This window comes from Pholis gunnellus (assembly GCF_910591455.1).
Source record: "Pholis gunnellus genome assembly, chromosome: 19".
NCBI lineage: Eukaryota > Metazoa > Chordata > Actinopteri > Perciformes > Pholidae > Pholis > Pholis gunnellus.
This window is the reverse complement of record NC_136546.1, coordinates 11,672,502-11,691,970: the sequence shown is the minus strand read 5'-3', so window position 1 is coordinate 11,691,970 and position 19,469 is coordinate 11,672,502. Positions and strand designations below refer to the sequence as shown.

Sequence of the window (19,469 nt, the reverse complement as noted above, 5' to 3'; positions counted from 1 at the left end):
ACACAGAGGAATGCACATAGGGTCATATTTAGATCAACTAGCTGGGAGTGGGCTGTGAATAATCTTGTATTGGGTCTCATAGGATTTGTAAGAACATATCATTTTCTTTGCATTCAATAACATGTTTCATCACATGTGAGCATCAAGATAGGAACCAAAATCTTCCCCCGAAGATGTTTTACTGATAATAGTGGAGATGTTAACAAACATTTGATCATAAATATGAACTTCTTCCTCGTCGTACAAACCATTATTTCTTGAACTAAAACACATGGTGAAAGGATTTGATATAAAACTACAACACAAGTTGTCTCACGGCCTGAGGGTCTTGACTGGAAAGCTCTGTTCCAAATTAAAGATATCACTGAAACCTGACACTTTTGTGGGCTGCGGTGTGAGTGAGTCGAGAGGGTGAGGAGATAAAAAGCCGGGCGTCAGTGCCTACCTTCACTGCTGAGGAGCACATCCCTCTGGACGGCCGGGAATTCACTTCAAGAAGGTAAGACAAAATAAGACATTGAATGCATGCGAAACAAATCACCAAGCATATCAAGGAATTGGTATGTGCATCTGATATACATATGGAATTTCCTTTATGGTGAGAAGTACTTGCAATTACAATTTAGGTTGTTTTTTTTGTTGCCATCCTCGTCAGTAGTCGTGCAGTAGCTTCTTTTGAAAATGAACATCTTGCGAGTCCTGGGTCTCCTACAGCTGCTGGCTGTACCTGCTTTCACTGTGAGTACCAGCTTTAACGATATTAATGTTATACCATTTGAATGCCAATGTCAGTAATAAGTACTTTGGTTCATATGGAAATTGCAACGAACACTTAGAACGGTATGTCCAAAATCTCAACAACCCCCCCCCCCCCCCCCCCCCCCGCCCAGAAATGTATACTCTGACACATGTGTCAGCATTGATGCTGTTTGTGTGCCATAAAGAGGGTTTATGCAACGTTGAGGGGAAGGTTTGTGGCTAAATGTCCCAGTCTCTATTTCGGCGTCTCCAGTGTGCTGTTAGTGTGTGTTAGTGGTCCGTGGTGGGCTATGATATGACGTGTGAGAGAGCACAATGTGTTCCAGAGGCTGAGTTGATTTCTTTTTCAGCTGACACAGCCAACCCATGACAACTGGGGAGAGTTTGGAGCCTATGGGCCCTGCAGCCGCACCTGTGGCACGGGAGTGGCAATGAGAACCAGGAAATGTATCACTTCGAGGTGGGACATAGAGACATAGGGTGATGGGATATCGCTCATCTATTGAATATTTTGCAACGAGACACCCTATTTTGATTTGTAATAAAAGTAGCACCATACTTATATGTTTTAATTTGTGCTATCGCTCCTGTTTGTCTTGGATTGCCTTTTTATTTTCATATTTATTCTTTATTAAACATCATAATAAGATCGTCATTTATCAAGTTGTGCATGTGATCTGCATAAATAAAGGCAAATGCCTTCAACAAGAAAGAGAGATGCAAGTGAATAACATTCTTTCCTCTCTCTTACAGGACAGATGGAGGACATAACTGCATCGGCTCCTCTAAGTCCTTCCGGACCTGTAATGCACAAGTAATCATCCATTTTTTTGGCCCTCTTAATAAATTCCACCCATCCATAACCGACTCTAATGTTTCCTAAAATATGCCAACAGTCCATCATTTTGTTTTAATGGCAGGAATGTCCAGTTGGATCCAGGGACTTCAGGGAGGAGCAGTGCTCCCGGTTTGACAGAACGGACTTTCAGAGCAAAAGCCGCACATGGGTGCCTTTTTATGGAGGTATCAAACATCCACCTGAGCCTATGAAATAATACTTTCAAAAAAATATTGGTGTTATATGTAACCTCCTAAGATAACCAGAGGTGGGTTTACCAAGTTGTTAATTATAAGAATTACCTTTACATATTATACTTAAATAGTAACGTTACTTTGATTGTCTTTTTTCTCTAACACTCATCGCAGTCAAACCATACTACAGGATAGTGCAGATATTTTGATCTCTTGATATATATACTATTTGTTTCTGTAGCATCCAATCCATGTGAATTGAGCTGTGTCCCAAGAGGAGAGAACTTCTTCTACAGACACAGACCTGCAGTGGTGGATGGGACACCGTGCTACGTGGGCCGCACTGACATCTGTGTGGACGGCATCTGCAGGGTGGGAACAAAACTGCGATCCATAATATTATGAGGAACTTTCAGAACTCTTATTTGTACTTTTTTATCTGTAAAATGTCACTGTCTATTCTTCCAAATTAGTAGCTTTTATTTATATTCATAGTTGCAGTAGTGTAATCGACAATCATTTCTCTCTCTCTCTCTCTCCAGACACTGGTCAATGGAGATTTTATGGGCTTGGATGAAGACGCTAATTCCGTAAGCTCTGCTGCTGTCGTTGCTGCTGCTCCTCATCCACGGGAGACACTCACATACATCTACAAAACCGGTGTCTATGGCCAGTGCTCTGCCTCCTGCGATGGAGGCATGCAGTATCGCAGCTTGCAGTGTTGGGTTCAGGACCCAGCGAACCCCCGTGTGGTGGAAGAGACTCACTGCATCACCCAGCGCCTGCAGAGGCCACACAGCCAGCAGGCCTGCAACATGAATCCATGTGCTGCTGAGTACAGTGTCTCCAGCTTCAGTGTGGTATGTATCTCACACGTTTGACTATCATACAGAGACAGGCAATGGCATACTGTTTCTGGCTACAGAATAGGAAGAAGTTAAAGACCTGACAGAAACAGACTCATTGAAAATGTATCCTTTAAAGCAGCACAAGGGAAAATACAACATAAGTGTGTAACTCAATGTTCACTTTTGCACCGTCCAAGAGTGGATAAACACGTCAATATCTTTGTCATGAGAAACACTGAGGTTTATGGTCAATGTGACAACATTTAGAAAGTGTTGTAACTGGTATGACAAAGAGGCTACCAACTGTCTTGACTATGTGGCTTCTTTTATCTCATCATTATGCTGAAGTATGAAAATTGATTTAGCAATGACATATAAATGTTTTGTTTTGTTGTGGTTTTGAAAAAAATGTAATATCTTGTCGCATGTGATGGTCAGTGCTCGGTGACTTGTGGGGAAGGCCAGCAGACGAGGGAGGTGAACTGTGTGGGGTCGAGAGGTGAACGTGTGGCTGACCATGCCTGTAGTGGACTGGCAAGACCCCCTTCTGTCCAGGCCTGCCGCAGACCTGCCTGTTACACACACATCTCCTGGCATGTGACTGACTACGGACTGGTAGGTGAAATTGAACAAAACAAAAGAGAAGCGTTGGAGTAGGTGGACTGGCAAGAAAGCTTTTGTCTTTCCTTTTTCTCCACCTTATTGACCCTCTTATGTCTTGTCTCTGCAGTGCACCAGAAGCTGCAGTGGTGGTGTGAGGGAGAGGAGAGTGGGCTGTTTTGATACGGATTTGAACCCCTACCCAGAGGCCCGGTGCGGAACAGCTACCAAACCTCTCTCTGTGGAAACATGCAACTCACAGCCCTGTCCCAGAGCACAAAGTGAGCCAGATCTGAGCCAATCAACTCCTTCGGTTTGATTGTCGGTGCTTGTTTGTATTTAACCAATGTACTTTACATTTAGTGGTCCCCAGTTTACAGGACCCAAGGGCACATGAGAGCACCATGAGAGGATTTGTACCCCATGTTCCAGAAGACCCTTCAGGTATGTAGAGCATGTGGAGGACGTTTTGTTGGAAGGCTATTCTCTTTTCTGTGCATGTTTGAAATACATGCAGTTATTTTACATATGTAGCTCAGTAAAAAAGATGCACAGATAATATTTAAAATGAATGCACAGTTATTTGAGAGCAGGTGTTGCTCAGATTATATTCAAGTAAATGCATCCTCGGGCAGAAAATGTGCCCTTATGTTGTACTTGTTGCTGTTTGGACCATGATTGCACTGCTTTCTCATTGCTTTCTTGTTCCTCTTTTACACACACAAAGTCCAAAGTGTCTCTTTACTACCTTACCACTGAAAGTCATATTTACATTCTACAAAAAATTCCCGTCTTAAATTAACTACTGACAAATTTAATCCTAAACCTTTAAAAAAAGCTACGTTTTTTCACAGGTCTATGGCATGTACAGTATACTTGTTTGACCATGTCTGCATATGTGTTTGCTTGCTTTAGCTTCCAGGCCACAGACAAACATTGCCTACCCTTCTGTGATTGGTCCTTACTGTGCACAGTCGTCATATGGCTGCTGTCCTGATGGGCACACCTCTGCCACGGGGCCAAGGAACGAGGGCTGCTCCCAAGACGACTGTGTTCGCACCAGGTATCACGGCTTCCTGCATCCGACTCTTTAAAACATTATATGACATGAATGAAAATGATAGAGAATGTGTCCAGCATTTAAAAAAAATCTCTCTTCCCAGGCACGGCTGTTGTTTGGATGGGGTGACTCCAGCGCAAGGATTTGGAAGGGCTGGATGTCCCGAGTACCTGACAGCTGTGGTAGGAATCACATCCGTGATAATGTAGATCTACTAAAGGGACACTCCACTGATTGTACAATCAGTCCTTGTCATCCTTCCAGTCCCTGCTACACACACCAACACACACATATATATTTACTGGCTGTACAGTACAATTTATCTCTCTCTTTCTGTCCTTTTCCCTAAGCAACACACACCACCTTCTGCCCCTCAACCTTCTGGTAATGTGTGCTCCATGCCTCGTGATGAGGGCCCCTGCGATTCTTGGAAGGTCCGCTTCTACTTTGACTTCGGCACAGGCAAATGTACTGCGTTCTGGTATGGAAGCTGCCAGGGCAATGCTAACAACTTTGTGACCCTGGAAGCATGCCAGAGAGAGTGTGGGGATGTGGTGATGACGGAGCCCCCACCTGCATCTCACAGAGGGACCCCAAGGAGAGTGGCACAACGCGGTGCTTTGAGGGCAAGGGCATGAAAAAGCTCACCAATAGTACCTCCAAATCATGGGATAACCAGAGTCCCGCCTCTATGAAGCTAATTACGGGATATTTACATGTATGACATTCACAAACATGTATTCTAAAACTTACCACATCCTACCTTTCATTTAAACATCAGACTTTACATTACATTATCTAGATTGTCTCACATTATAACTAACATGAACCCAGCTCATGGTTCTAATTTTGTTATCGTTTTAAGCTTTGTATTTTGTTTGTGATGCTTAGTATATTTTGCCTTTTAGATGAGGACTAGAATAAAATAATGTCATTGTGATTATAAGTCAAATCATAAACCATAAAAAAAATGTATTTTCTCTTGTCTCCACCTGCTCTTGAAATGTCTCTAAAAATGCACATGACTTTAATTTGACCATCTTTTTAATAAACTATCAGTCAGTTTTTACAAACCAAAATACAATGGTGTGATCATATTTAGCTACATTTACTCCAGCACTGTGGTTAAAAACAGTTAGAATTGTCGTTTTTTCCTTTCTTTTATACTTCTACATAACGCTACTACACAACAGCATCGGCCAGCTACAACACTGAAATACTACACATTGATGCATCAATAATAATAATACACTAATAAAATATGCAATGCTTTTTTTGCCAATAATCAAGAAGGCCTAAATAACATTTTATTGAAAGACTTTTACTTGTAATTGAGTGTTTCCCTTTATGGAATTGAAACTTTTACTTGAGTAAAGGATATAAATGCGTTTCCCATCAAATACATTATTAATCATCATGAGAAGTCACATTCTGTATTTTTAAGGTCAGACCTTTATTTTGAAACTAAAACCTTATTTTGAACGCACCTCACTTCTCAACCGGAAATATCTTGATTCATTTCCTCTGAATATTTTCCCCCAAACAGCTAGTTTAGCTAGATTACACGGAGAATTGAGAAGCATTAAACACTGTGTTTTTCAGTTTTGCATGTCAGATAAACAGACAGGGTCTGCAGTCAGCCTGAACATGGTAAGAGCATTTTGTTTTAGGCTTTAAGAGGTGAAAATACGCTGTAGTATCTCTATTAACTGTTAGCTCCTGTTAATCCATCATAGCTAGCTAAGCTAACGCTACGTGGGTAACGTTAACTCCTCTCACATGTATTCTGTTGATGTTAACACGTATTTTAATGCTTAATTTAATTGACTAATTTCCATTTGTTAACCTGAATGTGGATGAAGTAATGTATGCGGGGTATTTAGTCAAAGATGACCGTCAGTTATTGCGTTAAAGTTACAGACAAACAACCGACGTCTCTCTCCTGTTTGAGACGTTTCCTCGTGTTGAATCAGAGCTAAATATAAAACTGCGCCTCGATCATTTAGGTGGTGTGGAGAAATACAATGAGCTGACATTATTGTGTGTATTTAATTTTATTAATCATCTTTGCAGTCGCACACAATTTTGCTTGTCCAACCAACCAAGAGACCCGAGGGCCGCACTTATGCTGACTATGAGTCAGTGAATGAATGTATGGAAGGTAAGTGTTGACCTGTTTAAGAGCAGTTTTCTCTACTTTGGTTTATTCAGTGTAGTCTAAACCCTTATTCTGTTAGCACGATTAGGGACATGACATTTACATTTCAATAATATTCCCCATTGAGGCCAATTAAATAATTTAATTTGGCTCCCTTTCATCATTTTGAGGGTAAGATCACTAAATATCTTACATATGTCTCAGATCAAAACGTATTTCAGACTATTTACAGTTTAGGATCTGTTTGAGGCAGCGTGAATGTATTTAATCTGTATTAAAATAGTATAAATTCATGTGTTTTTACATTTTATTTATTTCATGGTTATTGAATGGTAAGTGTACTGTACATGTTGTAATGAACGATACACTGGAGTTGGACCTATATTTCATTAATAGTTTTTCAATTATTTTTCTCCTTTTCAGTCTCTCGGATGAACAATTTTACATTGTTATGAAAGCTGCAATGTACTCTAAATTAAGTTTATTATTACGTGTAGCATTTTAGCCTTTTTTAAAAAAAAATGTTATGCACACTTTTGGAAATAGCTTTGCTTCCATTCAGCATGTCTTGTCTTTTAGGTGTTTGCAAAATGTATGAAGAGCATCTTAAGAGGATGAATCCAAACAGTCCCTCCATCACTTATGACATCAGTCAGTTGTTTGACTTTATTGACGACTTGGCAGATCTGAGCTGTCTTGTGTAAGTATGATTTAGCTTATCAAATTGATTGAAAGCCATTGAGTGTATATCGATCACTTCAAGTAAAAATATCATTATTTGTGTACAGGTACAGAGCTGACACTCAAACATACCAACCATACAACAAAGACTGGATCAAGGAGAAGATATATGTCCTTCTGCGGCGTCAGGCTCAGCAGGCTGCAAAGTAAAGGCATCGGTGTGGAGTTGTCCGGTTACACTTGGAAGGAGTTTATACTGCACTGTATTTCCACAGCATCTGGAAGATCTTTGTATACGGACACCGCTGTCAGTTTGACATGGGGAGGGTTTACGTATTCTACTGTACATGGGGAAAATGAAGGGGTTTGAAAACTGGGGGAAAAGAAATGTGAGGCTTTATATAGAAATAGTCGTGCTCTGCAGCATGCATAGCTGCAGGAAATAACACGTTGACTGAGAGGGATTCGTGCCTGGCGAAATGCTCCACGGGCTAGGTAAAAATGTTTTTTGTTAAATGTTCAGTAGTGTGCTTTCAGTTTTCCTAAATGTTATGTGGCTTTCTTTTTTTTACATTTACTGGGCAGTTGGATTTGAACATGCTGTGGCTTTTGAATGCAGATGCTTACTTTTTGTATGACCCAAATGCCTGCAGACTGACCAACCCATCAATGTAACCGATCCCAGAAGATTTATTTTCCATATTTTATCTATTGTTCTATTGCCACTATATCCTACCATCATAATGTAAAATGTTGTTGTTTTTTACATTTTGTTTTGCGTAGTATCTGATTTCAACTATCCACTTTCTGTATTCTTTGATTTCAACAAAATAAAATATTGTTTTCTGAATTGTCTGCCCTCTGGAATTTCAATACAGCCGTCCGCACAGTGAGGAATACATTGTCTATTCAGAGTCTCAGTGTAGAAATTACAGGTTGACAAGGATCTACATGTGGATCCATGTATGTGTCAAATGGCTGCATGGTAAGTTATATGAAAGGTAAAGAGCAGATCATGTTGGATATTCTTGTAGCCTCTCGAGCCATTTCTGCTTATTAGAAATGGAATTTCTGTACTGTTGTTACTGTCTCTTTAAATGTGGCGGACTGCCCTGTTGTTGCTGTGCTGGAAACCCCGTACTGACTCTGAAGGGACCCAAGATGGCTGAATACTCACGGGGGGGGCAGTTAGCAATTATCTGAGCAAGACGTCGGAAATGAATGGCATATAGCATTATAATGTAAAGCGTTACCCTCAAATAATTATACGACTACCGTTTGTTGGTTTGCATACTTTTTGTGATGCATGAATACCACTAAGGAGAGAGTGGTCTCTCCGCGGCCCCGAGCCAGAACATGGCGGAACACTTGGGGAAGAAATAGCAGCTAACACTAGCTAGCTGGCGTATTACTCAGACAGACTTAGAAACATTGGTGTGGGGTAAACACGGTATCTTCGGTCCGCAAGTGTGAAATAATGCTATCGGTGCACAGCACTGGACATTTTGCTTTCAAGTGTTGTTTAACATTGCATATATGGAGCGTAGGTACTTAGCGTACTGCTAGCTAGTTAACTCGTTAGGTTTTCTAGCTAACGTAACTGGCTAACGTTGCCCGCAAGCGTACAAACTGTACCAATAAGCAGGTAGTTTGTTTTGAGGGGCTCCGCTCGTAACGGTGGGGCTTAATGTAAATACTCGTCTTTCAACTGTGTGCTAGGACTTTCCAATATCTGTCTGCCCTCGTTTAGTCGATTAACACGTTAGCTAACGTCAATGCCCTCCGCACTGTAAACTGTCGTTAGCTTGCTACAATGGTCCGCGAGACGTTGTCTTCAACACTGGCGAGATAAGTTTAGAGGCTGCTCGTGAAAATAAACCGATATTGTGGTTGATGCAGAATCGATCGGAGAATCTTCCTGCATACTAGCCCGGGTGTTCCGCTTTTAAGCTCCTTCAAAGAACTGATTGCTTGGTTGACATCTGACACTTAACGTTGAGTTAGCCGAGTTAACGTTAGTAGTACTGCATTGTACAAGTGATCAGGTGTAAAGAAGTGAATTGAAGTTGTGGCGTTAAGAGGTGAAGTCCTGTAAGAGTCAAGAAGGTCCGGAAAGGGGAAACCGGTCACAACTACCTGCCAGGATGACGGACACTCGTCGACGAGTCAAAGTCTATACCCTCAATGAGGACAGACAGTGGGACGACCGTGGAACCGGCCACGTCTCCTCGGGCTATGTGGAGCGTTTGAAAGGCACGTCTCTACTGGTGCGAGCAGAGAGTGATGGTAAGGCGAAGCAACGATCAAAGGCAAGATTAATGGCATATGGCAAGTTACAGATCACTTGCTGTGTATTGGACAATTTTATAGTAGCTCAATACTTACTATATGTAAACAATACCTTACACACACTTATTTTGATCAGCTGGAACCATGTATGAGAACCTTCTTTATGATTAATTAACCTACCCTCATTACAGTCTTTTTGACAACACCTTTGTTTTTCACCTGACAGGTTCTCTACTGCTGGAGTCCAAAATCAATCCAAACACAGCCTACCAGAAACAACAGGTCAGTACATAGCATGGCGCAGTAAGCTCACCTAGAGTATGATGTCTTTGTCTGTGTACCGATTCTAAATTGGCTTTGTTTTTCTTTTTGGAAAGGATACTTTGATAGTATGGTCAGAGGCAGAGAATTATGACCTGGCACTCAGCTTCCAGGAGAAGGCTGGCTGTGATGAAATCTGGGAGAAAATATGCCAGGTAGTTGCACTTTCTTTGTGTGGGTGTGTGTTTGTCTGCTCCGTGAAGTGTGTTTTGGTTTCTGCAACTAGTCACATCCTATTCAATCGTATGTTTGTCTCATGGTTAAGGTTCAGGGAAAGGACCCATCGGTGGACATTACCCAGGATGTGGTCGACGAGTCTGAGGAGGAACGCTTTGACGACATGTCCTCGCCGGGTCTGGAGTTACCGCCATGTGAACTGAACCGCTTGGAGGACCTGGCTGAGCTGGTGGCCTCCTCACTCCCATCACCACTGCGGCGTGAAAAACTGGCACTAGCTGTGGAGAACGAGGGCTACATTCGCAAGCTCCTGGAAATGTTCCGTGTGTGTGAGGATTTGGAGAACAGAGAGGGACTGCATCACCTGTACGAAATCATTAAAGGCATCTTCCTGCTGAATCGTACGGCACTCTTTGAGGTTATGTTCTCTGAGGAGTGCATCATGGACGTCATTGGTTGTCTGGAGTTTGATCCGGCACTTGCGCACCCACGGCGGCATCGGGAGTTTCTAACTAAGACGGCCCGCTTTAAGGAGGTGATCCCCATCTCTGATCCTGAGCTGCGTCAGAAAATACACCAGACGTATCGGGTGCAGTATATTCAGGACATGGTGCTGCCCACGCCCTCTGTTTTTGAGGAAAACATGCTGTCCACCCTGCACTCCTTCATCTTCTTCAACAAGGTGGAGATTGTGGGCATGCTACAGGTGAGATGCGTGTGCACCACATCTTCCCTTTAAAATGTTTTCACTGCAAAAGCAAATGATACAAAAGTATTTACTGTACGAGCTTTACAGAATGACAATCCTGCAAAACATCAAAAGACAAAAATGAAAGAACATTTTTTTTAATTAGCGTTTATGCCACCAGGGCTGGAAATCACAGTAATTTTAGGATCGGTCAAAGGTTTTAATTTAGGCTGATTTAGCTTCACCCTGTCTGAGTTTGTCTGCTAGTCTTTTATGGTCATGTGACCTTTGTGTTTTTGTACTGTGTCAACTCAGCAATGTTTGTGTATGGCTGTCTCCATAGAGATGGGGAAGTGTTGTGTAAATCAGTTATGCTGTGCTAGAGGAAAACAAACTGCCACGCTGTTGACTCTGGTACACGGTGCTTTGTGAAGTTCTGAGGTCAAACACTACTGATACGGAGCTTTTCTTCTTCCTGTCTTGTCACATTACAGACAGTGTTTTATTTATTTCAACAAGCACTTGATATTCTGGATTGCAGATATTATTGAAGAACTGAGTAGTCAGTGTGAGACATCTAATGTACAAAACCCATCAGGAAATCCACACAAACACAGTTCTGAAGACTTTTTATATGCATTAGATTTCCTTTAATGTAAACTGTAATAGTTATAAATAACAGTGAACAGAATATACACGTCTCTACTGTGATGGTTATAATGACAAATTGTACTGCACTTTAACTTCAAAGTCAGTCACGGTAAATATGGTTGATGTTATTTCCGTTTCCTAGTAATTTGTATCTGACGCATACCATTGTACATCAACAACTTTGTAACGACAGCTTTAACAGAGTGCACAATTGGCCCAGGATGAGTGTGAGGGTCAAGGGTGATGTTTCCATATTGTGATTTGTTGACCCTCTCTGTGATACTCACTCCTTCTTATCTCCCTTTTTCGACGTCAGGATGACGAGAAGTTCCTGACAGACCTCTTTGCACAGCTAACAGATGAGGCTACAGATGATGACAAAAGACATGAACTGGTATGCCAGACCTTTATCGAAAGTTAGTCATAAATTACTGTTAATTTTTAAATCCTTTTCCCTTGTTTCACTGAGCGTTGGTTTGTTTCTTCCTTACAGGTGAACTTCCTAAAGGAATTCTGCGCATTCTCACAAACGTTACAACCTCAAAACAGAGACGCCTTCTTCAAGACATTGTCAAACATGGGCATTCTACCGGCACTAGAGGTCATACTGGTGAGTGCAGCAAGCTTAACACAAATCAGTCGATTATCATCAGTGAAGATGTTACGAGTGTCGGCATGATGTGCAACTGTGCATCTGCTCTATACGATGCTATTTTGCTGTCAGAGATTGTGCGCACTGCAAGTTCATCTTGAGTTGTATTACAGCTAAACTCTCACAAGCTTTGTTCGACTCTTATTGACCGGTGCATCTAATCATACCTGGCCGAGTTATCTGTCAGGAGGATCCACTCTTACGCTGACTTAGCCTCCTGTTTTACATATGTTTGAAAAAAGGATCAGATGTGTCGATGTAAATGCGATGAGAATGTTGATTTTGCCAAAATCCTTAGGCTTGCAGATGCAAAGAATAAGAATAATAGATAGAAGCTGCAGTGTGTGTGTATGTGGTGGAGAGTACACAGCCTGCATCTACCCAGCAGCCTCTGAGCTGCAATTGGTTGTTTCTTGTGTTCGTGCCTAGTTCTCAGAACAACCCATTATCCAGTGATACAAATATGTGAAAACATGATCCTTGGACATTCCAGGTCGGAAAAATATCTAAACAAATACATAAAAGAGATTGAAACATCAAACAGTAGTTTGATCACCAACATATGCTCATATGTTGAGAAATGTGTTCTTGTTGCATGTAGACCTAAACCGTTGGTGAGAGTAATACCCGCATCCTCCCTCCTTGTCCACTTACACCCTTCTGAAGTAAATTAAGAAGAAAATAAAAAAACAAATGTTGGTGAATTTAAATGCTGTTGGGTCTGTTTTTGATGATCACTTTTGTTTCTGCTTTGTTGTTAAGATAATACAAGACTTAATTGATCTCTGATGGGAGATTCACAGTCCACTGATGAATCTATTTCATGTTGATGAAACAGGGAATGGATGACGTTCAGGTGCGTGGGGCAGCCACAGATATCTTCTCTTATCTGGTGGAGTACAACCCCTCCATGGTACGAGAGTTCGTCATGCAGGAGTCTCAGCAGAATGATGATGTGAGTATATGAACAGAGTCAGTCAGAGATATCGGAGAAGGATTTTCATTAGTGGATTTATGTGTTACTAATGCGTAATTATTGGCCCTCCAGGACATCCTCCTGATCAACCTGATCATAGAACACATGATCTGTGATACAGACCCAGAGCTGGGGGGAGCAGTGCAGCTGATGGGTCTGCTACGGACTCTGGTGGACCCTGAGAACATGCTGGCGACTGCAAATGTAAGTTTGCGTGCTACTCCTCAACACGTTTATACTGTCAGTGACTTGAAGAGTTGTGCTTCGTCTCATAGTGGCGCTTTACATTACCGCTTTTAATAATCGCCACGTCCTCTGAACATATAAGACACACTGGTTTTAAGTGACATGTGAAGAATTACCGCATAAGAGTCTGGTCTCGCTGTCTACTTTTCTCTTTTTGGAGAACGCCATGTGAAGTATCTCTCTGGCTCGAGTACTATTCCGACTGTTCCAGTCTCTCCCGTCTGTGTGTATCTCACTCAAGCCGCGATGCTTATCGGAATACACACATTTGATTGGCTGAGTATCATCATGCGAGATGATTTACGAGCATGTAATTGGTCGCTGTGTTTCCTGGACCGCTGAACGAGGGGCGTAAAGACTAGAAAAGCTGCGCCGGTTAAAATAAAAGCGCTCCGTCCTAATTTAATAATTCCCAATTATCTATCGGTTGTAGGTCCAGGGTCCAGATACTACATATTAGTATAATCCATATCAGAGTTGAGTTTCTAAGTCACAAATTATTGTTACTGAGTAGAAAATGTGCTTTTTTTTTTTTTCTCCTCCAGAAAACCGAAAAGACGGAGTTCCTGAGCTTCTTCTACAAGCACTGTATGCACGTCCTCTCAGCTCCACTGCTGGCCAACACCACAGACGACAAACCGAGCAAAGGTATTGTGTGTGTGTGTGTGTGTGTGTGTGCACGTTTGTGCTGGTTTTGTAAATACAACTTTGACTATAAAGCACAAGTATTTCATGTTGCCTTCTGCCTTCCTTCTTTTATCAGATGATTTTCAAACATCCCAGCTGCTGGCCTTGATTTTGGAGCTGCTGACGTTCTGTGTTGAGCACCACACCTACCACATAAAGAACTACATCATCAACAAGGACATTCTCAGGAGGGTGCTGGTGCTCACGGCCTCGCAGCACGCCTTCCTGGCACTATGTGAGTGACACACAATCACGTTACCTGTTAACTCGGGACAACATTCCGACATTGATCATGAATTGGTTTGTTTTGAGCTCAATATTCCTCTGTGTGTGTGTGCAGGTGCCCTACGCTTCATGCGGAGGATCATTGGTCTGAAGGATGAATTCTACAACCGCTACATCATGAGAAACTTTCTCTTCGAGCCCGTCATCAAGGCCTTCCTCAACAATGGCTCGCGCTACAACCTCATGAACTCGGCCATTATTGAGATGTTCGAGTACGTCCGTGTGGTGAGTGTTTTCTTACAGTTAACATGGATATTCTCCCCATTGTTTTTCATTTTGGCCAAGCGATTAGGTCATTTTATACACCTCAGAAGTAGACATTATTTTATATTTGATCATATTAACACAGCTTATAATCGTGAGATGATCTGAAAGATTTCTTTGCATTTGAGGCAATTTTCTGCTTCAAATCTGTCAAAAGGAAGTCATATTTGTGGGCTGTCCAACCAAACCCCCCAAAAGTTCAAACTTGTACATTCTTGTCAGTTTTTGTTCATTTTGCTTTTGAAAGTGCAACACCTATAAAGAGGCAACTAACAGGTTAATTACAAAAATAAGCCACGCACAAAATGACGTTAATTATAAGAGGCCCTTTCCTGTTAGTCCTGCGCTTTATTGACTTATATTACATGTAACATTTTATCGATTCATTTTAACTTGTTTGGTGTGTTCTCTTTCTCTCCCCGGCTCTTTGTATCCACACTTCATTCTTCTTCTGCTCTCTCTCTCTCTCTCTCTCTCTCTCTCTCTCTCTCTCTCTCTCTCTCTCTCTCTCTCTCTCTCTCTCTCTCTCTCTCTGTCCTGAACTGTAAACTATTTATTTTACCGTTTCACACTGTCCCCCCTCATTCTGCCCTCCCTCTGTGTCTCTACGCTCCTCCTCCTCCTCTCTCCTCCCATTGCCCCCAGGAGGACGTGAAGTCTCTCACAGCTCATATAGTAGAGAACTACTGGAAAGCTCTGGAAGACGTCGACTACGTCCAAACGTTCAAGGGCCTAAAGTTGCGGTATGAACAGCAGCGAGAGAGACAAGACAACCCCAAACTGGATAGGTGAGTAAACCAAAGCTGCACAACTACTAATGATTTAGTGAGTGGGAGTCCCTTTGTGTGTGAGGGTGTCTCACAATAAGTGGAACAAACAATGTCAGCCGTTTCAGTCAATCAGGAATAGGTAATTATTATTGTATAGCACCTTTTCATACCAATGCGATCTATTATTTCACATCCTATAAAAAACGAACTTCTTGACATGCTCGTCCGTAGTGTGCGTTCAGAGTCGGTCGCGTTAACATGCAGAATGACCTCCATGCGCTGCTTCATCCTCTCCAGCATGCGCTCCATCCTGAGGAACCACCGCTTCCGCCGCGACGCACGGACACTGGAGGACGAGGAGGAGATGTGGTTCAACACGGACGAGGACGACCTCGAGGATGGCGAGGCCGTGGTTCCTCCCTCCGACAAGATGAAGAGCGAGGAAGACCTCATGGAGCCTATAAGCAAGTTCATGGAGAGAAAGAAATGTACGTATGGCAACGCATCGTTTAGTAGATACTTTGGGGTTTGGAGAGAATCACATTTCGTAGTTTTTTATTGCAGGACAGAATATTTGTCGTATTGTTGGTGGTTAATGGCTGATTGTTTTGAGAATGAGAACTATATATCTGCTATGTGTGGCGTCTAAACTGTTTTTTATGATGGTTATATCAGTGTGAGATAATTCACAAGTACTGAGGAGGGAATACTAGCAGGAAAGGAGTTTTATGTACCGGCCTATTGTAGTAATAGCCACATGATGAATACACTTTTTACGAGGTATTTGTCATATACTGTCTGATTTTGTTGTAGTGCTGTTTTGGGTGCATTCATTGTGGATGGTGCATGAATAAGTCCGGGTACATTAGTCTGCGTTTTAGAGTATAATGAACAGAAAACTAGTTGCAGGTATTTGCTTGATTCAACACGGTTGTACCTAAGCTCACTCAGAAACAATAATTTCTACTGTAGGTTGTTTGTGATGCTGGGTAACAGTCCATTGTTGTTGGGTCAAACACAAACATTAAAAAGGAAATGTCTTATAAAAGCATGTGGTTAAAGAAGATGCATTTGTTCACCCATGAAGTGGTGAAAAACAACGTAAAAATGGGGATAAAGAGCATTTGTTGTCCGCCTCTCCCTCCCAGTGAAAGACACGGACGACAAAGACGTGCTGGGGAAGTCGAGCTTATCCGGCAGGCAGAACCCGAGCTTCAAGCTCTCCTTCTCCGGCTCCACTAAGACCAGCCTGTCCAGCCCTCCTTCATCTGCCTCACTGAACCCAGGCTCTCCAGGATCACCGGGTTCTCCAGGCTCAGGGGCACGGAGCTCACCCTCCACCACAACTGTAACCACAAAGGTACCCATCAGCATTTTATTGGCCCGCTTGTATTCAGTGCTACTGAGAGATTCTGTTCAGTATCAAATGCTACTTAACTGAAAGGAAGGAAGGAAGGAAGGATTTGGTGAACACTGAGCTTTAACTGTGAGCCTTCACACTTGGACTGTTAATTTTCACACAACTCCCACCGTCCCTGTTGTGTCTTACAAAGAATAGTCGTCACCACCAGCGTGCAACTGGACTGTCCAAATGTGACTTGTTGAGTGTTTAGACAGGAGAGAGACTAAGAATGGCACATGAACAAATTCAATAGATTTACAGAAGTAACGTGGTACTTTAATAAAGGAACCTTTAAGTACATTGTACTTGTCGAGAGTAGTTTTAATGCAGCATACTGTTTATTCTTACTTGAGTAGATTTATAGACATATCATCATTATTGCAGGTTGTCAGCTGGCCCCAGGTCTGCTGGTGCTCTGAACACTGTGACATGTTGACACTCTTTATAATTACTTTTTGACATAACAGACGAGGTTACATTGTGCATGATTTGCTGATTTATTTGCCAAATAATACAATATATGAGACAACAAGCATGTAATTTTTAAAGAGTCTTATTTATTGGTGAACTAGAGTATAATAATAATGGTGCCAGACTATTGCCCGCAAGACATTGTTGTTTGTATGATCCTGTTTAAATGAATCTAAATTAAAAAACACAAGAGCATTCATTCATTTTGAAAGCTACGGGTTCTGTCTTCCGCGTACAACATGATGTCATTGCGTTACATTAGCTTGCGTGTACATAACACGGTAACTATGCTTCTGTCTTTGGAGCCATCGCGCTCGTGGTGATGTCATTACATTGCTTGCAGAACGTGACGTTACATCCGCGTCTTTGCAGTCTGCACACAAAATTATTTTGTTTATTTATTCAAATTTGTTCAAAGTTGATGAAAACAGATGTCTAATTTTTTTATTTTTTTGTTTTATTTATGACACAATTTCACTATTAATTATTATGTTTGCGACTTCATAATCTTTTAGCTTATGTTGTACATATTTCAGGAATATAAAGATAAATTGCATCAAAATATGCAATAATACCAATCTCAGCTATTGTTGACCATTTCTATTGTAGAGTTCAAAGGGTCTGACTAATTGATTTGTGATGTGCGTTTTGTCTTCAGGGAGGTTTAGTGGGACTGGTGGACTATCCCGATGACGACGACGACGACGAGGATGAAGAGGAGGAGGAGGATGGGGAGAGTAAAGAGGACCCTCTGCCACCTTCGAAGAAGTCCAAACTGAGTTCCTAAAGAAGCTTCACCGTCCCAGCGCGTGCTCCGCTCGGACGGTCTCGGCTCACAGACTTCACACGGGAATGATGAAACTTGTAAACAGATTGAATGAATCCGAGCCACCCCCTCGCTGTCGGCGGGTGGCCAAAACGAGGAGCAGACTGTGAACGGATAGCAAGCCTCCTCAGACTAGCCCACTTCATACAAAGTGCCAATCAGGAAACCAGGAGTGAAAACGCGTCTGAAAGGTGTATCGGGCGTGTGAATGTCGGGGGGAGAATCTCACTCAGTGCATCGTCAGCAGACTCGGGACAGCACCAGGCCGGGTTGGAGTTTGGTTATTTAGCAACTGGAGGAAACGACCACAAACAACACGTGTACACACGGACTGAAATCCCAGAGAGCTCGCAGGCTCGGACCATAACCCACTGCCCCCCCTCACTCAGGGAAGGACGTCGCAGCGGCCCAAACGGGTCGGCCAGTTCAAACCCAGAACCACCACTCTCACCCCCCCCCCCCCCCCCCCCCCACTTCCCCCTCCTCAGAATTCACCTTCCTCCTTGTTTCCCACCTATTTCTTTTCCTCTTCTCTTTCCTCCTCTCTTTGTTGCTTTTCAACCCTTATTTTTTTATTTTAAGTTAGTATATAGGAGCAGACGGGAGGCAGCATGCGGCAAAGAGCTGTCCCTGTTGTCGTTTGAAGATGTCATCAGTGTTGTCGTTCCTCAGCGGACGTTCTCTCTCTGAAGAGAAACAAAAAGCCAGCAGTTTCTTCATGATTTTCTTTACGTTCTCTATTTGTCTCTCAATCGTTCTCCTGTTTTTTGTAAATGATGACAAAAAGAAGACCCGCCTTTAAATGTTCAGGACGTTTTCAGTCACACTTGAACAGGTTTTTAAAGACCTCAGTAGGTGAGCTAGTTTTACCCTTTTTGCCCTTTGAAACTGCAGATTTTTTGGAGAATTTGTAATCCCGTCTTGATTAAAGATTGAGTGGAATTCTAGATGTGATGAATTTTGTCATATCTTTTCATTTTTTTTTCCTTTTACATGAGTGTACACTTAGTTGTTGAGAATATTTGGGACCATTAAAATGATCTTTGCTGTAAGATGTCCTGAATAACTCCAGTGTTTCCTTGCTGCACCGTACCGTTATTGATCGGCCTGCGTTGACCCTATAACTGCAGCACAGAAGGTGCCGTTGGGTTCAACATGGTTCCACAAACTACTATCCGACAACTCAACCCCGCTCTGCGAAGATTAAAGAAAGACCTCCAATCCCACCCGAATGCTGTAAAAATGTAATATTTCAGTGTACATTTTCATACTTTGAAACGTGTGTTATTACCAAAACAAATGGATGTTGTGAAACCATGTACATGAAAAAATATATGGTCAAATCTTGTTGCGGTAGGACAAACTTATTTTTTTGATTTGACTCAACTTTCACGATTCTTTTTCAAACCTTAGTTCTTTTATTTTATTATTTTGCCGTGCCTCAGTTGCTGATGTCGTTATTTCCCACCAGGTGGCGCCCTAAGTCCATAAAGGAAGTATCAGGAGGCGCGTTGCCCGTCCCTGTGGAACTCTTACAGTGAATATGTTTAGGATGCTGTCACTAGGTTAACACTCTGAAAATATGTTGGTGCATCTACTGCCCATAGCACTGGTTTTGTGTCATCC

At 42.2% G+C, this 19,469-nt stretch overlaps 3 protein-coding genes across 5 annotated transcripts; all 3 read left to right on the top strand.

Annotated features, from left to right (window-relative positions):
* Positions 1–456: 456 nt before the first annotated feature.
* Positions 457–5,369, top strand: paplnb (papilin b, proteoglycan-like sulfated glycoprotein). 2 transcript variants are annotated; one of them, XM_079180872.1, is made up of 13 exons: positions 457–499; positions 659–738; positions 1,110–1,219; positions 1,513–1,573; positions 1,680–1,782; positions 2,033–2,163; positions 2,334–2,651; positions 3,078–3,254; positions 3,370–3,520; positions 3,603–3,683; positions 4,155–4,302; positions 4,403–4,481; positions 4,650–5,369. In XM_079180872.1, the coding sequence occupies exons 2-13, from the start codon at positions 682–684 to the stop codon at positions 4,935–4,937; spliced, it is 1,704 nt and encodes a 567-aa protein (XP_079036998.1). In that variant the 5' UTR covers positions 457–499; positions 659–681; the 3' UTR covers positions 4,938–5,369. The 2 variants fall into 2 exon arrangements, with proteins under 2 accessions (XP_079036998.1, XP_079036997.1); XM_079180871.1 differs by having other exon boundaries at positions 458–499; positions 656–738.
* Positions 5,370–5,823: 454 nt separating this feature from the next.
* Positions 5,824–7,988, top strand: LOC306711030 (enhancer of rudimentary homolog). Its single transcript, XM_079179799.1, has 4 exons — positions 5,824–5,949; positions 6,373–6,460; positions 7,037–7,157; positions 7,246–7,988. The coding sequence occupies exons 1-4, from the start codon at positions 5,908–5,910 to the stop codon at positions 7,346–7,348; spliced, it is 354 nt and encodes a 117-aa protein (XP_079035925.1). The 5' UTR covers positions 5,824–5,907; the 3' UTR covers positions 7,349–7,988.
* Positions 7,989–8,294: 306 nt separating this feature from the next.
* Positions 8,295–19,164, top strand: smek1 (SMEK homolog 1, suppressor of mek1 (Dictyostelium)). Of its 2 annotated transcripts, none has more exons than XM_079180388.1 (15): positions 8,295–9,424; positions 9,654–9,709; positions 9,805–9,903; positions 10,014–10,631; positions 11,581–11,658; positions 11,758–11,874; positions 12,755–12,871; positions 12,965–13,096; positions 13,684–13,786; positions 13,902–14,060; positions 14,166–14,335; positions 15,023–15,162; positions 15,442–15,632; positions 16,293–16,504; positions 17,676–19,164. In XM_079180388.1, exons 1-15 carry the CDS (start codon positions 9,283–9,285, stop codon positions 17,802–17,804), a joined length of 2,463 nt encoding a protein of 820 aa, XP_079036514.1. In that variant the 5' UTR covers positions 8,295–9,282; the 3' UTR covers positions 17,805–19,164. The 2 variants fall into 2 exon arrangements, with proteins under 2 accessions (XP_079036514.1, XP_079036513.1); XM_079180387.1 differs by having other exon boundaries at positions 15,020–15,162.
* The last annotated feature ends 305 nt before the right edge of the window (positions 19,165–19,469 follow it).

Bases quoted from the DNA above. Each gene is read 5' to 3' on its own strand.
- paplnb (XM_079180872.1), top strand. From the start codon at position 682: ATGAACATCTTGCGAGTCCTGGGTCTCCTACAGCTGCTGGCTGTACCT. The intron at 739-1,109 runs GTGAGTACCAGC...TTTCTTTTTCAG, and splicing joins TGGCTGTACCTGCTTTCACT to CTGACACAGCCAACCCATGA. The intron at 4,482-4,649 runs GTAGGAATCACA...CTTTTCCCTAAG, and splicing joins CCGAGTACCTGACAGCTGTG to CAACACACACCACCTTCTGC.
- LOC306711030 (XM_079179799.1), top strand. From the start codon at position 5,908: ATGTCAGATAAACAGACAGGGTCTGCAGTCAGCCTGAACATG. The intron at 5,950-6,372 runs GTAAGAGCATTT...TCATCTTTGCAG, and splicing joins CTGCAGTCAGCCTGAACATG to TCGCACACAATTTTGCTTGT. The intron at 7,158-7,245 runs GTAAGTATGATT...ATTTGTGTACAG, and splicing joins GCAGATCTGAGCTGTCTTGT to GTACAGAGCTGACACTCAAA.
- smek1 (XM_079180387.1), top strand. From the start codon at position 9,283: ATGACGGACACTCGTCGACGAGTCAAAGTCTATACCCTCAATGAGGAC. The intron at 13,097-13,683 runs GTAAGTTTGCGT...TTTCTCCTCCAG, and splicing joins ACATGCTGGCGACTGCAAAT to AAAACCGAAAAGACGGAGTT. The intron at 14,336-15,019 runs GTGAGTGTTTTC...CATTGCCCCCAG, and splicing joins TGTTCGAGTACGTCCGTGTG to GAGGACGTGAAGTCTCTCAC.